We start from the raw sequence: 22,710 nt of genomic DNA on the forward strand, positions 1-22,710 counted from the left end.
ACATCACTCTGATTCCATTGAGCGTAAAGACACAAATATTGCTGTGAAATGCAGACATGTCCAGACTCTAAAGGACTTTCCACTGCTTTAACTCCACCAGTAACTTGTTCAAGCACTTGTTTAGTAAGAATTCAACAACAATGTCGTCACCGAGGAGGACACCGGTGCCCAAAAACACAGCGGTCATACTCAGCCTGAACAGGCTAAATTGATTTCTTGTGCAGGATCAGGAGTGAAGGTCTCTTCACATATCGCATCTTGTGCACGCATGAGTTCATGTTTAATGGAGGTGCACAGCTTGCATTTTCAGGCGTACCAGTCTCTTTAAGTCTTTTGAATATGTTGAGCTGCTGTGATCAGCCCATTGCACTGTTTATCAGTAAATATTAAATCACTGAATAAGCTGCAGTTTATTTAGTGTTTTTAAAGGTTTTCTATGTTTTAAAAGTAACTTCAAAGTAAAGTAATTAGTAATCTGATTACTTTTTACATTGAGTAATCAGTGATGTAATCAGATTACTATTTTCTATTAGTAAGCCTCATCAGTAATTTACTTTGTAAAAGTAACCCAACACTGCTATTAACATATACCTCACAGTACAACTGTTTATCTGGAACAGCCAGGAATAACAGGGTGCTTTTTCCTGATATTAAAAATGCAGCACATTATGTTTTATTTATATATAAAACCCTTGTGTTATTCTGCCAGCAAGACTCTGAGCATGGAGGTCCTGTTGTGTTGAGCAGAAGTTGGTGTACATTTAACCATGTTTAACTTTATTTTTAGTCTGTAGCTAATGTTTTATGTCTTCTGATTATATCTGATTATTTTTAGACACATTGCACAGTTACAACCTTATCTGAAAAGCAGTGCTATGAAGACATTACATTACAAATCCTCAAATTACTGTAGATGGAAGCATGTGCACTTTCACTATATTTTATTGCTGTACGGTTTATATTAAATGAGTGTATTTTTATTGCTGCATCTGTTATTGAACTATTGTTTTTCAACCTGCAGTCAATACTTTAAGTGTTTACAGTGTTTTCTCTCGTCTTCTCTGATTGGCTGAGTAGAATAACCAATACTGTGATTCCCGTCTGATCAGATCAAAAATCACATCAGACTGACTGACCTCGAGACACGGACGCTTAATAAATGCAGTAAACATGAACAGTATTAGAGGTTATGAGTGTGTGTTTTAGTGAACACTCACTAGTGCACTTAAACGTTCAGCATAAATCAGACTCCAGTTTGATGATCAAGAAACATTTCTGATTATTATCAGTGCTGAAACCCGTTTTATTTTTATTTTTTATGGTCAATTGATGAATAGAAGCTTCAAAATTACCTTATTCATTTGTGATATAAATCTTATCACATTCTTAATGTCAGTAATGATCAGATCAATGTGTCCATTATGATGTTTTTAGAATCTCACACTCCCATTCAAAAGTACCACAGGCTGCATCTGAAATCGCCCCATACCCTCATGCACTATCCCCTACACTAGTCCACTAATATAGTCCACTTAAAAGACTGAATGAAAGTGAATGAGTGAATTAGAGCCGTTTTGCTGGTTAATAAAGCTATCAGAGGGGTGGCACGGTGGCTAGCACTGTGTCCTCACAGCAAGAAGGTCACTTGTTCGAGCCTCAGCTGGGTCAGTTGGTGTTTCTGTGTGGAGTTTCCATGTTCTCCCCATGTTGGTTTGGGTTTTCTCCGAGTGCTCTGGTTTCCCCCACAGTCCAAACACATGCGCTGTAGGGGAACTGATGGCCGAGAGAATGAGTGTTTATGGGTGTTTTCCAGTACTGGGTTGCGGCCGGAAGGGCATCTGCGGCGTAAAACATTTGCTGGAATAGTTGGCGGTTCATTCCACTGTGGCGACCCCTGATTAATAAAGGGACTAAGTTGAATGAAAGTAAATGAATGAATGAATCCCTCATATGGATCAGATGTTCTTCTTCTTGGTCTGACCCTGTGATGGGTGTTTAAATGGTTCATTATGATGTAGCCTGAACACTTTTCTATTGTTTATTAATGTAAACACACACTTGATGGATGTGCATGACAGTTACGCTGAAACACAGGAGTTCATGAGTAGTTTATATTAAGCAGTTATTCCAGTCCACAACTGTGTAATTTTGACTGTAAGTGATAAACAAATACACTTGAAATGAAAGCCTGGCTACATTAGATGAGCAAGCAAACTCTGTGGACTTTGAGAATGTAGAGGCGCTGTTGGAGACACTCATTTACTGTGAGTGTCAGTGAAGCATCCGTGCTCTCGCCGACCCACAGATCAGATGTGTGTGTGTGCAGAAGTAAACGCTCTCCACTCTGCTCTATGACGTATGAGGGTTTTTTATTAATATACATCTGTGATATCAGATCGGCCATCTGCTCGTGGCAGCAGCACAGATGGGCTGAAGAAATACAGCCAATTACTGCTGCTGTCAGATCAGCAGAACCAACTCAAGGCTGTGGAAAAACAAGATATGTCCACTCATCTGCAGCGATATCTCTGCACACAAACCCTGCTGCAGGATTATTCTGCAAAGAAACACATCGATTAACTAGTCTATGATATGAATCAATCTATCTATGCATATGTCTGTCAGTCTATGTGCTGTAAGGCCAATGCCAAAGCAACATTTCTCATTTTATTGGGCATTTTAACTACCTTAAAAGTTGTAATACTCAAACAGCAGCAGTGGTCTTGAAGCCAGACAACATGATCAGACGCTAGAATTTATCCAAGCAGGTGGTCAAGGGAAGTCCCTTAAACCGTAGTGAGGATTAGCAGGTTAAATGGTCTTACGTGTGGCAGACAGACAGCACATTAGGAGCTCATAGTAGATCCGGAGATAACGTCACTATTCCATTGTGTCATGGCTACCAAACTGAAAACCAGTGTAGAGTAAGCAGAGGAACAACACATGGCCAGTGTTCAGGCCAGAGCTCCCTCTGCTGGAGCCGCATGCTTACAGTTTAGTCAGGAAACACATCTGCCTGACAAATGGGCAAAACCTGGGGGTCTGAAGGACAATTAATGAGTCTCTTGAGGCCAAACTCTGATCCTTAAAAAGAGGCTAATGTTCACATTGTGATCAGTGTCTACTGTTTGTGTTCTCGTTTAATAAATGGAGAAACCTACACACAGCATGACTGAAGATGTCAAATTAAAGTGCTTTCCTTAACGAAATAAAAGCTGACGCGAGACACTAGGATCTCAGATACAGTGAAATCATAATGTCTGTCAGGACCGCTGTAGTCAAAGATAGCTTTATTAAAGCATAATCATTTATAAACAGTCATTAGAGCAGATATTTTGGGTTGGGGGTGTAGTTCTGGTCTGGGTGAACACTTAATTAATCACTGGGGTAAACCGAACAGAACCAGCATTAATGAGTTGTGCAGTGGATATCATTAATGCTCTTGGTGACTATATTATACTACAACATAATGTTCTGACTCAGGGAGAAGGGTCCGGTGCCAGGTCCTGACTGTGAGAGAGGAAGCTGCTGAGTGAAGTGATCATCCACTGAATAATGAGCTGAATGAACCTTATAAAGGAAATCAGGATTGGCATCATATTCCTGTAGGTGGAGGAGGATCAGCTGAGCTGAAGTGAGTCTGACTAACTGGGCCTGCCAGAACTGATGTTCTGCTTCATTAACTGTTGAGTCCTGTTCCTGTAGAAGCCTTGGGTCATGTTACATGGAAACTACACAAGCTTGAGCTCTGGGCCAATCACAGCACACTGGGTCAGCTGGTCAATCACAGCACACTGGGTCAGCTGGCCAATCACAGCACACTGGGTCAGCTGGCCAATCACAGCACACTGGGTCAGCTGGTCAATCACAGCACACTGGGTCAGCTGGCCAATCACAGCACACTGGGTCAGTTGGTAAATCACAGCACACTGGGTCAGCTGTTCAATCACAGCACACTGGGTCAGCTGGCCAATCACAGCACACTGGGTCAGTTGGTAAATCACAGCACACTGGGTCAGCTGGCCAATTATAGAACATTGGGTCAGTTAGTCATTCAGAGCGTACTGGGTCAGTTGGGAAATCACAACACACTGGGTCAGCTGGTCAATCACAACACACTGGGTTAGCTGGCCGATAGCTGAGCCTTTGGCAAAGAGGAAGTGTGGTCAGTGCTGTAGAGTTTCTGTCCTGTGATTCATTGACATGTCTAAATTTTAGGTGTACTGAAATGGAAGATTAGGCTGTGTGAGTCATTCATGTGTCTGAGTTGTTTCTCCAAGTCTTTGACATTAACCCTTCCATCTTGTGATGTGTGAACTGTGCTTGTTTTTGTGTGTTTGTAGGATGATCCCTTCATCCAGTAAGGCCTTTCACATCACCAACCTGGTGTCTGGGACTCGCTATGACCTGTGTGTGCTGGCGGCCTGGGAGGACTCCGCCACCACCCTCACTGCCACTAATGTGGTGGGCTGCGTGGAGTTCTACACCCGCGACGACTACACACAGTGCCAGTCTCTCCAAGGGCAGCTGCTGGGAGGCACCATGATCCTGGTGGTGGGGGGCGTCATCGTGGCCACGCTGCTGGTGTTCATCGTCATCCTGATGGTGCGCTATAAGGCTGGGGATGGTGGAGGCAACGCTCCTGTCAGCAAGCTGAGCGACAGCAGTGAGACATACTCTCAGACCAATGGAGGGAGGCCGGGGCAGAATGGGGTGCCTCTGCCGGGGCCAAAAGAAAAGCCTACTGTCACCATGCGGGATGAAGTGGTCAAATTTAAGTGTGGTTCTCTCCAGAGCAGCTCGTCCTCCTCCTCTTCCTCCTCAGGGTCAGCAGATGCCACTTGCTACAGCCCCAACAGTGCCCTCGCCAACATCTTGAGGTCCGCACCTCCTAAGCAACACAACAACATAGACCAGCTCCTAGGCGCCTTCACATCGCTAGAGCTTCGGGGTCAGAGCAAGGACCTGTGTCTATCTGGGACGCCGTCGAGTGCAGCTGCTGCTGCTGTGTCCCCGGCAGGTCCTGCTGATAAGGAGCCGCTGCTGGGCCGGACGCTGGACTCTCGGCTCAGCAAACTGCTCATGCTGCCGCTGGACTCCAAACCCAAGAGGAGCCATTCCTTCGACATGGGCGACTTCACGGTGCCCACGACGCAGCAGCTGCGCTCTTACCCACGACGCTTCAGCAGCATCTGGACCAAACGCAGCCTGTCGGTTAACGGGACGCTGCTGCCGTGCGATGAGGAAGCTGACAGTGGCGGGAGCAAGGGGACTATCGAGAGCCCCGAATGGGTTATGGAGAGCACCGTATAGAACACAGAGGAAGAAAGACACCTTCGACTTGAACTGTTATTTACTCCATCCTGCATGACTCTGATGAAGTTTAATTTAATTACTACAGTTATACGCCTTGCCATTTCCAGAACAGGTATGAAGTCAGCGTCATTCAGGGGATGAATTCACAAAGCAGTCGCACCACTCTAGAAACCTGTCGGGTTTCAGCACAAATGCACAGTTTCTTAATGCTTATTGTACATTATCACTAAAGTTCCCTGTTGAAGTCACTGCCGCGTCCACACATTTGCTGAAAGGGGTTTTGTGTTGCAGAGAGGAGCTTCAGCTTTGGGGTACAGTAACAGCTCTTTTCCACTGAGCAGTGTGCTTCAGTATAGTATGGTGTGCAGTTATTTCCATCTCCTCTGTCAATAGTACCAAAACAATGAAGCAAACTGTACCACTGTTTTGGGAAGCTCTCCTACAGGTACCTGACACAACAGTACATTACTAAAGGTGGAGCTAAACTCACTGCAGAAAGCTGATTGGTTTACACAGATACTTCACTTGCACATTATACAAACATAACAAGAACACAGGTAGAGCCATTTTTAAACTAACAGCTGCAACACAACAGCGTAATAATAAGATGACAGCGCAAAGAGAAGAAACCATGGTCAACCTGAGCTCAAAACAGCTTGCCGTCTTCTTGTGACAAACAGACCATTCACATTTGAAGTTCTCCATTTTTGGGGGTGGCTGATCACATGGGATATCTGAAAACATGTGGACCACTCATACAGCTTTGTTTTCGAGGGCAATGACGTGGATCATTGGGATTTTTCAGTGACACCTGTCAAGTAAAGTTACTGTTGTCAGTGAAAACAAACGCCTGGTCAGGGTAATCTGTATCATCTAGTACTATACTTTTAGTGCCTAATTTTGTAAATTGCGAGGTCCTGTTACAGATCGGGGTAAGTGATCCGGCATGTTACATGAGGAGGGTAGAGGTGGCGGACGAAAGTAAAGAGCCCACGGGCTGTTGGGAGAGTCGGTGACGAAAGGGTTGGGGAGTCACGGAAGAAAGTGAAGAGTGGGGTGGGGCAGGGGTGCGTGTGAGGAGGATCGATAAAATGAGGGGCCAGATCAGATTTCAGAGGTTCCAGCATAAATAAGCCCTGTATACTTCACTATACTGTACTGTACTGTACTATACTGTGCCGTACTGCTCAGTGGAAATGAGGAGGTTCTTTCTGTGGTGGCAATCGGTGCTCTGCGAATTCCCTCTCAGTCTGCATTACTGACTCACTGAGTGAGGTGTGTGTTTGAGTGTGTGTGTGTGTGTGCGTGCGTGCGTGTGTGTGTGTGCGTGTGTGTGTGTGCTCCATCTTTATGTCTTATTTGTGTCTGGAACTATCAGACAGCTGAATGTGGAAGGACTGTGAGATGAACTGCTGTGCCGCTGCAGTGTTTTTAGGGCCGGCGTGAGAACTGAAGCACACAAAGGAAACTGCCCTGCCAACGGTTTCCCCATGAACAATAACACCTGCAGACTCTGTGAATATCTTCTTGTGTTTATATGTGTAATGAATTGAAATATTTTATATTTTTTATCTTGCTGATCAAACACTCGTCTTTCTTGATGAAAGAGAATTCCTCAGCCTGTGTGGTTCTCACTCCCTTCAAGCTGTCATTTACACGCTGTTCCTATGAGAAACCGTGAGCGATTTTAATGAACCTTCAGATGTTTGAAGCTGCTTGTTTACGTGTGATGTTTTCGGATATTTCTGTATTTGCAAGTTGATGGAAAGACAGAATATTTTACTATTGAAAGATGGCTGTGTGAAAATATATTGAATTATGTCTATTATGTTGAGACTTCACAGTGAAAAGCACTTCAGAATGTAAAAAGCAGACTAATGCAGTGTGTCTCAAACAGGTCCTGGGGATCAGTATGGGTTCAGTAATGTAGTCTGACATTTGCTTTCGTGCGCCAGCACTGTGAAACTGAAATACACAAGACTGAGACAGGAATAAGTCTATGAATAGAAACACAACAACACTGAAACACCTGACCAAATTTAGCAGCTTTTGTTTTGAGCCTGTTACTAACACAGAAACACACCTGATAAACACACACGCTCACAGCAGAAAATGTGTGTGAACATGACGGTAATCTTACATTAGGACACAAGGCATACCAGTTTTATTTGTGTACTTCTCTTTTGGCTGTGAATTCAAAACTTGACAGAGAATATCTGTTTTTGATGACTGAAATATTTGATGAAGACATATCCAGCTACGTTTCAGGACACACAGTCCAGGCCCAGATGAAGCATATAGTTTAGGATTAGTCTTTTTTTAATGGTGACTAACTCTTTAGGAACATTATCGCCACCTACTGTAGTGGCTGTCAAATTAAGAATGAGCTGTCCCAAGAGTGCCTACGTGATTTACATCTACAAATACATCACTTGATTTGTTTATTGATATTCATTTCAATCAATATAATTAAGCAGAAAATCTTTGACTGTGGATTATGTAAGATATTTAGTTCATGTTTGTTTAACTTACTGTGTTTTATTAACATCTACACCCAGCCCAGCCCTAACCCTACCCCTTACAGCAATGGTCTCAAACTCAGTTCCTGGAGGGCCGCAGCTCTGCATAGTTTAGCCCCAAACAGCTCCAGTTCAAACCTGCTTAATAATCTCTAGTAGTCTTGAACACTTGATTAGTTGATCAGCTGTGTTTGATTATAGTTAGAGCAAAACTGTGCAGAGCTGCGGCCCTCCAGGAATCCAGTTTGAGACCTGTGATTTACAGTAATGAAAATACTGTATTTATTGTTATACAGAAATGACATGCTCTATTTATGTGCATATTCTCATTAGCCACAGCTGTAACACTTTAAGCCATGGTCAGTCTCCCACATGGAGGCCTGGATCTAGTGGTCTGAATCTAGTGTGTCCTGAAAGCAGGATATTATTGTTTTCCTCAGATCACACATGTCAAGATGTCTGAACAGCTCTGTGTGGAGTGAGTAAATCACACTCATAATCAGCTGGAGAATGTTTCTGGCCCACACATTTACACAAATATCTCTTAAAGTGTGCAACATGAAGTATGACTATTGAAACATGTCCAATGGATTGGGGGGATAGGAAAAAGAAAACACCATATCATTTTAGTGTGTGTTATACAAACTCATGAGGACTCTGGCAGCTCAATTATTCACTCAAGGCCACAACTAATATAAAAATCCAACATTATAAATAAATAGAGGAATGAGTGAGCTCAGCAGTGCCACACACATCCATCTTATGATCAACACCTCAGAGAAAAGCCCTTCTGCTTTATTCTTTCTAAAGCCTTCCTATGTGTTATAGTCCTGCAGGGGGTTATGAGTTTATACTTGATGATAACAAGAACATTAATGAGACAACAGTTCTCAAAGACAGAATATATCATGCCAAATATCTAAAAGCAGAAACTCAATGGCTGAATAATCAAAAAGGAAACCCGTCTACTAACTAGTCAGCAAGGAAAATCATTTACTAATTACTCAACATAGAAACTCGTCTACTAACTAGTCAGAAAGGAAACTCATCTGCTTACTATTCCACATGGAAACTCGTTTACTAAATAGTCAACAGGAAAACTAATCTACTAACTAGTCAACAGGGAAACTCATCTACTAACCAGCCAGCAAGGGAACCCATCTACTAACTAGTCAACATGGAAACTCATCTACTAACTAGTAGGCAGAGAAACTCTTTTACAAATTAGTCAACAGGGGCGATAATTTACTCAACAATGAAATTCATCTACTAACTAGTCAAGAGGGAAACTCATTTACTAATTAGTCACCTGGGAAAATAATTTACCAACTTGTCAGCAGAGAAACAGATCTATTAACCAGCCAGCAAGGGAACTCATCTACTAACTAGTCAACATGGAAACTCATCTACTAACTAGTCAACAGGGAATCTCATCTACTAACTAGTCAGCAGGGAAACTTATCTAACAAGTGAACAGAGATGCTTATCTACTAACTAGAAAGCAGGGAAATAATCTACTAACAAGTCAGTAAGTAAACTCATCTACTAGATACTCAAAGGGTAAAATCATTTACCATCTAGTTAGCAGGGAAACTCGTTTACTAACTAGTCAGCAAGAAAATGCATCTACTAACTAGTCAGCAGGGAAACTCATCTACTAATTAGTTGGGAAATAATTTACTCAACAACGGTCAAACAAAGGGAAACTTGTCTACTTAGTCAACAGGTAAACTCATCTACTAGTAAACTGTGAATGTCATCTACTAACTAGATAATTGGAAATATAATCTTTTAACTAGTCAACTGGGAATCTCAACTACTAACTAGTCAACAAATTATCAACTAGTCAACAAACTAGTCAAATATCATCTTCTAAGTAGTCAATCGTGAAACTCAGTAGTAAATAGGGAAACTCATCTAGTAATTATGCAACAGGGAAACTCGTCTACTAAGTAGTCAAAGGGAATTTCATCTACTAGTCTACAGAAAAACTAATCTACTACATAGTCAACTGGGAATCCCATCTAGTAACTTGTCAACAGGGATACTTATCTGCTATCTAGTCAACTGTGAATTTACTATCTAGTTAATATCACTTAGCAACTAGTCAACTATAATTCTCAACTAATAACTAATCAACATGGAAACCCATCTACTAATCAGGCAAGAGGGAATGTGATATACTAACTAGTCGACAGGGAAACTCATCCACTCTTTAGTGAACAGGAAGTGTGATCTGCTGAGTAGACAGTGTCTCGTGTGTCAGTACTGCGGCTGGTGTTCTCCAGTTCTCCACTAAAGCAGGCAGACTGGCTCAGATGCAGAGCACGTGCATTATTTACTGCACCGCCGGCTTTCAGAGGGAGTTTTTAGAAATGTCTCCAGAGTCTGGTGTTACAAGCTGTCTGCATGACTAAAAGATGAAGCTGTGATGTGCTGATCTTCACTTGAACTCCCTCAGGATCTGGACTGCAATCTTCAGCTGCACTCACACTGAGAGGAGTGTGTTTAGAGTCCAGCGAGGCTCTCAGACAGCAGCGTCAGCGAGAGGAAGGAGCTGGACATCACACACACACACACACACACTGCCCTGATGCAGACAATACTGTGTGTCTCAAACCCCTTTAACCCTACAAGTGACACAACCATTCATTTCAATGGAGAGCTGGTAACATCCGGTGACGTACTCGGTCTTGTTCCCTCAAATGTACGTCATTGATTAGTATCCACTTCTAGCTAAGCATCTGAATAGGTTTAAATGGAGTGCCCTAAACCCTTGAGCACTTGGGAACTACACTGTTTTGATGTTACATTCATGTTGCATTCTGGGACATATACATGCTGGAGTGGACATATGAAGCCGACTTGCGTCAGAATCGCAGGATTGTCGAGGGTCTGTCCATCTAAACTTCCCTCGATCACTTGATGAAGTGGAGCACACTTTCAAATGGTGGCAGGGATTCCCTTGAGGAAACAAGTGTAGGGAAGTTCATGTCGAAATGTAGATGTGTGTCGAGCGACCAAACACTGTTGAGGATCCTTCACCTTTATGCAAATGAGGAGTGACTTTAGTAAGTGACGGCCAACAGGAGCGTCAGTAGAGCTCAGGTGACCCTCTCTCAGCTCCTGCAGCCGGCTGTATCTCCAGATCCACACAGATGCGCGTTTGCAGCAGATATCAGTGCCGTAATTACAGAGAACACACACTTTTCCTGCTCATCTTTGTAATTAAGCATTATTTGTATGGATTTCAGTTATAATTACTGCTTTATCTCCATAATGTTTATTTTCAGTGGCAAGAAAACTCATTTGCTCTCAATGTCAAAGCAACCTTATGCTGGGAACGCCCACCAGTGACTTCAATCACCACCCAGAGCGAAAGGCAGCTACACACTCACTCACTCACTAACACACACATACAGTCTTATACAAAAGCTTGGCCATCCCTGATCATAATTGTAGCCATAGCCTGTGGGCCTTTCAAATCAGCAAATTCATCTGGATATATGTTATACCCTAGGCAGTTCTGACAGGACACTTAATTAATCTACAGATGCAGTCGGTCTTAACATAAACAGACAGATGCAAAAATGTGTGCACCTCAACAGAATAATGCCACCAATCTTCTGTAGAGCTACCTTTTGCTGAAATCCTCCCTCTATTGAGCTGTCCTGTGTAAAGGGTGCGCTGGATTCTGGAGTGATGTACAATGACATGATCAGCAGCGAGATGATCCTGGAGCTCTGTGGAGGTGGTCTGTGGTCTGTCTGTGATCACTGTAAATATTCTTCACCTCTGCCTTTCAGATGTTTGTCTTGGTCTAGCACATCTCTCCTTCACCAGAACTGTTCCTGTGGCCTTCCATTGTCTTACTATATTTCTGACTGTAGACATGGAGACTTTAAACCTTTATGAAAGCTGTTTGCATCCTTCTCCTAATTCATGTTGGTGAATTGTGCTGGTGTTTAGGTTATTAGGAAGTTTTTATGAGGTTCCCATGTTGCTACTTTCAGTTTCACAATCAGGAGAAGCACAACTAGCCATCAGCCATCTTACATCTCCTCCATGATTGGTTGCTTCTGTTTTAGGATTGGTGAGGTTCACTCAAATCAATGTTGTGTAGTTCTCGATCTGCATCAAGTGACTACAAGTTCTGAAATCCACACAAAAGAGAGGGCGCTCAAACTTCTGCATAGCCTATTTTTCAGTTTCAAGTTAATCTCACACATCTCAATACTGCTACTCTACATAGTTCTGTCTGAAAAACATACATTATCTAGCTTTCTCTAGAAACCCAATGGCATTTCACTGCAATCTTCTCATAAAGAAAGAGCACATCACTATGCAGCCACAGAGGGGTGCCCAAATGTTTGCCCAAAACTGTATACACTAACATATCTGTCCGTGTGAATTGTGGGGAGCTCTCGTGGGTTTCCAATGTTTGGAGAGCTAGCCAGTTAAGTTTCAGTTTAGTTTGGACCAATCCTGGGTTCCATGTATCATCTTATGGTTATTAGGAGTGGCAGATCGATCCTAATAGTGATAGTATGGATGTTGATCGACATTATCATGCCAAGAGTGATGTTTTAGTGCAGAGTTCAGTAATCTACAATTAGGACATTACTCACCGTCCATTAAGAAGCTTTAACATATATAAAACAGACAGTAATTAATATCAGCCTCAATAAGTGGACTTTTACTGCAGAAAAATGACAGTAAGAGCTGAGTGATATGACACCATGCGTAAACACACATTAAACTATTATAAGCAGCAGTCTACGTGTGTTTGTTGCCTCATTACCTATGAGGAGACACACAATCTTTAATGAGTTTAACATCTCATCTGAAAGACAGTGATGATAGACAGTATAATGTCTGCATCTCTATAGTGGGGAACTAGGACCCACACACACACACACCCGCACACACACACACAGGGTGGGCAGTACCTGTTGACCTCACAGCACCTCTTCCAGCAGGATGCAGTTTTCCCGGGTTATTCATGATGTGAGGATCTGCTCTCCATCACACAGCTCTGTCTGACAGACTGAAGCAGACGCTGTGTGCTCCCACTGCTCTGTTTATGTGGGGTTCGCTGTTTTATTTTTAATTATTAACAGTCAAGTTAATGAAAGCTGAATCCAGGCCCGAAGGGGAACGCTTATTTTAGCAATTGATTTTATGCACTGATGATTTCATGAGAACATTCCCATCCATTTTTGTTTGCGTCAGGACGAGTAAATGCTTCTCCTGGAGCTGCATATGCTCCATTAGAGGACTCTGTGGCCTTCAGCACTGTACATACAGGCACTAGCTATGTGTCTATACACCTATTCTTCAGCGCATTATGGACGATCGCTGAAGAAAATAAATGTATTTAGTTTATCAAGAAGTGACTATTGTGTGTGTGTGTGTGTGTGAGTGTGCATGTGTGTGTGTGCGTGTGTGTGTCATCAACTCATGCAGCTCTGAGCTCTTCAGCCTCTTGCAGAAATGAGCTGAAAACTCTTTCGCTCCAGGTTCAGTCCTACCGTTCAGCAGGAACTGTTTGTGTATTCATGTAGTGATTAATAATGCATTTGATATTTTATTATAAATCATGAACATGATCATACACATAACATTTCCATGAATAAATGACATCAAATTAATATTTAAGCGAAGCCTTTATAGCCCATGGTGGAGGATGCTTTTATTCCCCGCTAGTGTGTCTTGGTTTAGTGGCTAGGCTGTAGTTGTGTTGTGTTTTTCAGCTGAAATGAAGTTTTCACCATGTGAGATCTGCTCAGCGGTTCATGACAAGACCATATGATCATCAGGACGCTTTACAGGACATACAGTCATGTGTTCTTAGTATAAACCTGTAATATTTCAGTAAATGAGAGTCAGTCGCCTTCAAAACACAACATTATATTGTCAGAAAGAGTTTTTGCCATTGTGTTCCTGCTGATTGGATGTGCTTAATGAAGGAATATTAGTGTAACTTCATTAGACACAGCCTTGTTTTATATTAGGTGGCCTTAACTAATATGTACTTACACTGAAATTGATCATTTATTACTTATTGTAATGAACTCATTGTGTAAACACACCTTTTTACATTGTACTTATGATTGATTAATTGCATGCATGTGATTTCATCTGTAATTAATTTCTCTAATTACATTTACACCGTTGACCATCCCTTACACATCAAATCCCTCTTAAAGTGAACTAGCGGACGCGTCAAAGTATAAACCAGGCTTTAAACCTACCTATACCACCAAACCTGTCCCAGACTCGACCAGTATCCCACCTCAAGAGCCCCACGAGTGTTCTGCAGTACATTATCAACACAGTAAGTACATTGTATTTATTGTTTGATGCAAGTACATAGTAGTTAAGGCCACCTAATATGAAGTGAGACCTTAGCTACTATTGATTACTTCTCTCCTACTTCAATATCTATCATTAATCAGTACGTAATCTATAATCGATTAGAGACTGTTGTCTCGATGACCACAAAACCAAACTCTGACCTTCAGTCGCCATTTTGTCCACGCATCATCGAGCCGACCGGGCGATACCAAACAAGGGCAAAGAGGCGGAGCGTGAGCGGAGCTACAGACACCTGCTGGCATTCTGCGTAGACGGGCTTTCCTATGGGAGAAACGCTGAATACTTCATTACCTACGACTCGCTTGTGTTCGGACCACATGTGCTTGGCTGTACACTTTATCAGTAAAGGGTTTAGACTTTAGTCTAAGTGTTTAGTCTAAACACTGCTGTAACACACTGAGCATTGTTCTTATGACGTTTTTCTACAGGAGGATTTTTACCATGCAGTCAGTGGACATCTGGAGTTCCTGGAGCCCCCAAGGCCAGTCGATGAATTGCAGTTTTAGGTACTTCCGTATTGGATTCCAGAGGGAGGACGGGAGGTTGTCGCTTAGTTTCCATGTGTGTAATTGTCTGTTAAAGGAACACTTTTTTGTAAATATTCTCATTTTACAGCTCTCCCACAGTTAAACTGGGGAATTGTAGAATACCATTTAACCAGTTTCTCAGACTGGTGAAAGCACTTTTAGCTTAGCTTAGCATAAATCATTGAGTCAGATTAGACCATTAGCATCTCGCTCAAAACAATCAAAACATTTAGTTAATTAATACATAAAGCTTGACTCTTTACTGTTATAGTTACGTCATGTACTAAAACCAACAGAAAATGAAGTTATTTTCAAGGTTGATGTGACTAGAGGAACTAAACTGCTGTAATATTAGTAGTAACTGGCGTCATTCTGGCGTAATAAACAAGGAGTTTTCTAGGAATCAGTCTGCTTTTTCTAAAATATAGTGTCATGGGTGAGACATCTTTGTGTTTTAGCAATCGAGAATATCTAATAATAACCATGAGTGAGCAGGACAGTGATGATCATGTGAGTGTCCAGCAGAGGGCAGTCCTGCTCCATATACAGCCTCAGTCCTCATCGAGACCACTCTTCAGAATACTGCTGTGTTTCTAATCCCTAACTAGTGTTACCAATACTAAAAGTGCCTTTTCTGAACTCCTATCACACAAACACACCTACATAATTAGCCAACACATGATTAATCAAACAGTTAATTTCCCCAAAACACATATTGTCAAATAAATACAAACTCTACATTTCTAAATGCTGAATACTGTTTTCTGCATAGACTAACTCCATCAGAGACAGCAGACCTGACTAAACACATAGCATTAGCAAAATACAACAGGAACACACAGTCAATAGCGGACTGTCAAAATACTCACAGCTGCATTACAAATACTATCCAGAACAGAGCATACAATAGCTCACAGTAATAATTATTGCTCTACATTGATTATTTCAAAATTAATACGAAATTAAATGTATAGAAATGGATATGTATTACTCACTCATATAGTTCAATCTCTGTGACTTCCGTATGGGAGCGCTGCTGGCATCATGTGTGGATGATCAACTCTCTCCACCTCCAGGAGGAAAAGAATCATTCCCCACAGTGGAGGATTAAGGAGATTATAGAGGAAGAGGGAAGTGCTCCCGGAAGCTCTGTGTGTTGGTGGAGGTCCTTCTACAAACACCAGAGGGCGCTGTGTGTTAAATAGACAGATCTGGGTTATCTGCAGATTTTTAACCCAGCATTGAGTCTGTTTATGTAAATGTGTGTAAATACTTGTTCAGTTTTATGTTAATTTTAGTAATATTATTGACTATGCAAATGTTCAAATGAGTTATGCACAATACAGTGTGTAAAGTCATAGTTTCTGTCCTTTAGTAGATGAATTATACCACAGACTTGCTTTGTTTAGTAAACAAAAGTGCATCTTATTGGATCTGCATTGTCAAGCTTAAATTCAATGTAAAATAGTTGTTTTATTTCATGGTTTACGTCACTGATCATCAACTGAGGTCACGACTGGATTACAAAACTGTGAATAACAACAACCGAGTCTCTGGTCAGAATAACCCCCATTTATGACTAAATTCAGGCTACAGTCCGAAATGAAGACAGACTCATAACTAACATAACAATCTGGCACAACTTACAATAGCATGGTAAATAAACAGAAGAAAACAGGCCACAAATACTGTCCGCACATCAAATGAAACGTTTAGTGGGCTTAAATTCAGATCACAATGCTGAAAGGGGGCTACTCACAGTGCTTAATCAATGGCTGAAGTTACATTTCCCCTCTGACACACACTTTTTCACATCAGGCTTGGCCGCTGTCAGAGTTATGCGCAAACAGTCCTCCAAAGACTGGGCTGACAGTCGGTTCCTCTCGTGCGTTTTTTATCGAGTTCCTCTTGGAGAACGCAGCCTCACAGGTGTAGGTTGAACCGAACATGGTGAGCACATGGCTTTCAGCACCACGGAGAGCCGCCTTCATGACGCATTTCTGAAGGTTGGCATGATAAATGCGCACGTTTCAGTCCAGTCATCATTGAAGGACCCGTTTTTACATCAACGTTGCGTTTCATGGTCTTTGAGGGTGCTATTTTAAGAGACCTTGTCACTTCCTCTGTAAATATAAATAAAGTTGACTTAGAGTTGAGGTAAAATCCTCCTAGTGGTCGACTGTGGTATAGGTGATTGGAGCCTGAATCAAATGCCTTCAGTTTTGTAATGAAATGGAAAAAGTTTCAACATTAAACATATTGTTAAAGCAAAATTAGATTTTTTATTTGATTTTGTTCTTGGGGTCCGGCCCCCAAAGAGAGTGTCTGGTAAAACTCTGGCCCTCTGACAAATATAGTTGATGACCCCTGCTTTACATTTTTACTCTCAAACTCATTCTGCATAAATCTGTATATATATTTTTTTTATTTATTTATAAACTTCTGTGTAGAAAAGGCAATAAATGTCCACAGATTCTGTCTGGTGCTGCTCATCATCAGTGGCCCTTTCCTCATTCACTGCTGTATGCCAGGGTAAATCCTGCCCGTCTCCCTGTGGTGTCTGATTAACTCCACAACTCTTATTTCTAGCCCAAATATCTAAAAACTAGAGCTGTGCAAAGATAAATCATGACTAATCACATCCAAAATGCAAGTTTGTTTGACATGTGTGTGTGTGTGTGTGTGTGTGTGTGTGTGTGTGTGTGTGTGGTGTGTGTGTGTGTGTGTGTGTGTGTGTGTGTGTGTGTGTGTGTGTGTGTGTGTGTGTGTGTGTATATTTATTATAAACACACACATGCATGCAAATATTTGAGAAAATGTTTATTTAAATATAGAGTAAATGTATACGATACACACATCTACATTTAAATATGTAGTACAATTGTTTGGTGTATATTTGTTTTTTTAAATAATAAATAAACAAATGTAATAATAAATATAAATGATAAGCACATCTCTTCTGTTATCTGCTCAGTATCAGCAGCTTCATCTATTATCTAAAATAATTCAACTCTTTCTTACTCCCAGCAGATGGTGGTTGATGTGTTTGTCCACATTAGATACCTGCAGGCCTCTATATTGTGGAATATCTGTTCAAATCTCTTCATACCCAAGCTCCTGTCTGTTTAGCTGAACTTCTTCAACATCAGTACTCCACCCAGAAAGCTAAGATCCGGCGACCAGGTCTGACTGGTTTCCCCCACTGTGGATATATTAGTGTTTTATCCCACAACATGGACAGATTCACTTTGACTTTAGTCTGTCAGTCAGCTTTAGGTCATGGTGCTGTCTGTTTCATCAGTCACTGGTGTTGGAAAATCTGACTGTGTCAAAACAGCAAGACATGTGTTAGGTGTTTAGCCCAGGCAGACAGATATTGTGCTCACTGTTAGGAGATTTTGCTCATGATGAATTTGTAATATTACTTCAAAAGAGGTGCAAAACACCTTATGTGTCTTAATAACACTCGTTTAATCTTATCAGCGCCAGCACTCCTCACTCATTCAGCACACATTTCATTCATAACACACTGAGCGCTAACACACACTACAGAGAGAAATAAGATGCAGAAATAATCTACTTTCATTGTTTTAAGTTGTATTTTCATGAGGCAGAACTGAGTTATAGAATTACACATTCCCACTGTATTGAGCATACTAATAAAGCATAATGAGCATCTGTTATTATTATTGGTTTCTATATTTTGTAGTAAATCCATATTACCATCATTCTATTTGAAGTGTTTTAATTATTTTTTTTCCAATTCAATTCCCCTTTATTTGTATAGCGCTTCTACAATGTAGATTGTGTCAAAGCAGCTTCACATAAAAGGTCACAGTAAATAGGAACAGTGTAGTTCAGTTTGTAGTGTTTAAGTTCAGTTCAGTTGAGCTCAGTTCAGTGTGGTTTAATAATCACTACTGAGAGTCCAAATACTGAAGAGCAAATCCAACGATGCACAGCTCTACAGATCCTGAACCATGCAAGCCAGTGGAGACAGCGGAGAGGGAAAAACTTCACCAATCGGCAAAGGTGAAGATAAAAACCTTGAGAGAACCAGGCTCAGATGGGCACGACCATTTCTCCACTGGCCAAACGTCTTGTGCAGAGCTGCAGTCTTCTGAAAGCACCGTGTAGATATCTCAGATATCAGTGAAGTTTGTGGGTGTTGAGTTGAATGCATTACGTCTGAGAGCAATGAAAATGAGTCAGTTTGTTTGGCTAACTCTATTTTAACTCTATTATAATATACTATAACTCTATATATTATATCAGGATCTGTGTACAGATTTCACACAATGATGATGTCATAAAGCTCACCACGGTATATCCTGTAATAGTATAGTAACAACATAAAGACACGTACAAAACTTAGACTCTTTCACATTCACTCTGGTTTAACTAACCAGACTCCATATGACGTGTTTGTAAAGTCATGATATTGTGTAAAACACTTTACTATAGTATTGTTCAAAAGCACTACAGTGTTTACCGTTCATTACTTTTAGATTTGGGATGTGGGATGAGAACAGCCGAACACTCATTACTGTGCTCTTACGCCATCATTCAGAGCATTATGGTGACATTACTCTTACGGTGAAGTCTTCTTAATATTAATGTGTAAAATTACACAATCTAACTATTTACATTTAACTTTGCAGAAATGGATACATTTAATATGTGTATAATAATTAATATTATATATTATTAATAACATAAACATTGGAACATTAAAGGCATAGTTCACCTCAGGACTCTGTCATTATTTACTCGCCTTTTAACTTATTTCCAACATTTATGAGTTTATTCTTTTGTTAAACTCAAAAGAAGATATTTTGAAGAATGTTGAAACGCTGTAACCATTGACTTCTATAGCATGTTTCTCCTACTGTGGAGATATTTATTTCTTTATTTTAAATAGAATGGAAATAAATGCACATTTACGCTTGTGTAATGTGTGTCCAGACGCAGAGCTGTGGATAAACCACTTCAGTTGCAGAACAGGACGCGGCGGCGCGCGAGGGGAGCGCGCGTCACAGGCGGAATGAGCGCACGCGCAGTGAGCGCGCACTGCAGAGAGCGGCCGCTGACGGACTGCTGCTGGTGCTGCTGAGATGACGGCCAGCCGACGCGACCTCCACCTCGCCTCGCGCTGAACGACCGACGGACGGACGGACGGCCAGATGGAGGACGAGCGCAAGCAGCACAAGTTCATCTCGTTCCTGTTCTACCAGGCGGTGCGCGACCTGAAGCCTGTGTGGATGCTGGAGGACATGCGCACCATGGAGACCTTCTACTGGGAGGAGGACGCCAAGCAGAGGACCTACAGCCCGTCCGAGGCGCTGCTCTACGCGATCGTGCACGACCACCGGCCGTACGCGCAGTACCTGCTCAGCCGATTCTCGGACGAGGCGCTGGAGATGCCGGGAGAGCGCTTCTGCTGCTGCCCGTCCTCAGCGCCGCACCTGGCCATGGCCGTGCGTTACGACCGGCGCGACATCCTGGCGCACATCCTGCAGGTGGCGCATCGGCTGCCCGGCCTGCGCTCCTATATGAACCGCGGCGGCTGCTTCCACCTGGAGGATGGCAAGACCCCTCTCCACCTGGCCTGCGAGCTGCTGCGCGCGGACGCAGTCATGCTGCTGCTAGGCAACGGCGCGTCGCCGCAGGCCGAAGACCACAACGGCATGACGCCGCTGGACGTGGTGCTGCAGCAGCTGCGGGACTCGAAGGCGAACGTCGGCGCCAAGAAGTCGTGCCTGGAGAACCTGCTGATGTTCATGCCGGAGATGCGCTTCAAGATGAAGAGCTCGCTGCAGAAGGAGCGCCAGTGCTGGAGCAAGGTGCTCGGAGAGGACAAGCTCAACTACCTCATCGGCCGCGAGCCCGCGCCGCTCTTCCTCATCGCGATGCGCCGGATCCTCGCGCAGCTGCCGCCCGAGCAGTTCCCGAGCAGCCTGGACAAACTGCCCATCCCGGCCGCGCTCAAGCCGAGAGCGCACCGCGGCCGCCTGTCGGTGGCGTAGAGCCGCGCGCGTCTGCCTGTTTGTTTGTGTGCGCGAGCCTGTGGCGTGACGTGTGCGACGGACGAACGAAAGCGTCGCGGTCACGAGCGCACGTCAGCGATACCGTCTTCCTGTCTGTTGTCTTCTCGTCTCCTCAGTTTCAGACTCTGTCGTGTATATATGAATTATTGATCAGCATCAGGTCATGAACGCGCAGCTTTAATACGCGACACAAATATGCAAAGCGTGCTGTATTCATGAGCTGAGCAGGACACCTCATCAAGACCAGGAGCTGGACTCATGAAAGCATCATGGTGTGTGTGTGTGTGCGTGTGTGTGTGTGTGTGTGTGTGTGTGTGTGCGTGTTTGTGACCCAGAACACATCTTCTGTCTTCATTGAAAGTGTTTTTACTCCACATCTCTGTGACAGATTCCCTCATTCAGCAGAAATCAGTGATCCATCCCACATGACTATATACTACAGTGAACACTACAGTGCTTATGGTTACACAGCAACTATAGTCATAGAAACAAATGACCCAACACTGAAGTTTTCTACAGCTATAGGGTATATTGCATTACAATCAAACCCCACAGTTTACTATAGTAAAGACTAAAGTACACTACAGCGTTTACTACAGTTGATCAGTTCACTGTACTGCAGTATGCTGGAGCACTCACCAACAAAGAGTTGTAAATACTGTAATATATACAGTAACACACTTCACTACAGTATGATGACAGAACAGTGGTATTTACTATAGTATTGTTTCATGCTGGATGAGGATGAATCAGCTGAACAATCATTTATTATGTTCTTGTGCCAAATTTAAGGCTCATTCAGAGCATCATGCTGACATTGGGCACTCTCAGAATAAAGGTACACGATGGTGCAAATAATCTGCCTTGAGGATCAGTTCTGTCCCTGATGAAGGCACAGTATTGTATCTGCAGGTATATTTTGGTTTCCCATGGTTCATATCATGTCCTTAAAGGTACAAACTGCAATGGTACACATTCGTTTCTTTGCCTTAAGATACAATTCTGCCCATAATAAGGTACCGCCCCAGTGACAAGGGTTTGCACCTGCTTTGGTACAACACTGTACCAGTTTTCTCTGAGAGTGTGTATAATGAACAGTAATGTATTAAAGGGACCGTTCACAAAACAAGATATACTGAAGAACAAATCAGCTGTTGACTCCAGAGCAGGAATAATAAACACTACAGAAGTCAATGGCTGCGTTCTCCAACATTCTTCAGAATATCTTCAGCTGTGTTCAGCAGAACTCACCCAGGTCTGGAAGATGATGAGACTTCACATTTCTGGCTGAGCTGTGCCTTTAGGTGACACAATCTTCACTATATTCATTTACAACCTCCCATAATTGACTAATGTTGTGAAGTTTGGCTCTGGAGAAAACAAGATGAAGATAATCAGAGTCCAGACGGTCCAGATCGACCAGCCAAACCCGTGTCTGACAGCAGAGCCTGAGGCAGAGGTGGCTCATTCCACAATTATAATCCACACAGTTCATGATGAAACTATACCGCACATATTAGAGCGGTGTGGACAGATGTTCTACAGCAAGCTCTTCTGGACAGCTGAAACAAACACTGGAAGAGATGATAATGAGAAATGATCATCCTTGACATTATAATTCTGATCAGTATTGACCCTGCTGATTCCTGAGACGGGACTGAACAGCTCTGCCAACTATTGACTGCTGTTTGGTGTATAAATAACTCAGTCATCATTTCAATATGACCCATTATGAGGAATCAACAACACAACTGTCCTCTTCAACTGAACTGACAGTGGTCCACAGTGAGGGTCCCGTCCTTCATATGCAATCAAACTGATAGGAGGATTATTGGACTTATTAAATGATCTTGATTTATGAAATGCAACAGTCTCTGGTGTCTTATATGAAGGACAAACTCTACAGCCTCCTACAGTTACAGC

General features: G+C 42.5%; 2 protein-coding genes across 2 annotated transcripts in view; both read left to right on the top strand.

Annotated features, from left to right (window-relative positions):
- Positions 1-7,112, top strand: part of lrfn2b (leucine rich repeat and fibronectin type III domain containing 2b) — an 83,158-nt gene extending 76,046 nt beyond the window's left edge. The window contains exon 4 of the mRNA XM_056445264.1: positions 4,344-7,112. Coding sequence (XP_056301239.1) covers positions 4,344-5,313 — 970 coding nt within the window. The 3' untranslated portion in view covers positions 5,314-7,112. The remainder of the gene's footprint in view (positions 1-4,343) is intronic.
- A 12,680-nt stretch (positions 7,113-19,792) lies between these two features.
- zgc:112001 (uncharacterized protein LOC550384 homolog) lies at positions 19,793-22,655 on the top strand. The gene has a single exon (XM_056445581.1). The coding sequence runs from the start codon at positions 19,924-19,926 to the stop codon at positions 20,764-20,766; it is 843 nt and encodes a 280-aa protein (XP_056301556.1). The 5' UTR covers positions 19,793-19,923; the 3' UTR covers positions 20,767-22,655.
- The last annotated feature ends 55 nt before the right edge of the window (positions 22,656-22,710 follow it).

This window comes from Danio aesculapii, chromosome 20, assembly GCF_903798145.1.
Source record: "Danio aesculapii chromosome 20, fDanAes4.1, whole genome shotgun sequence".
Lineage (NCBI taxonomy): Eukaryota > Metazoa > Chordata > Actinopteri > Cypriniformes > Danionidae > Danio > Danio aesculapii.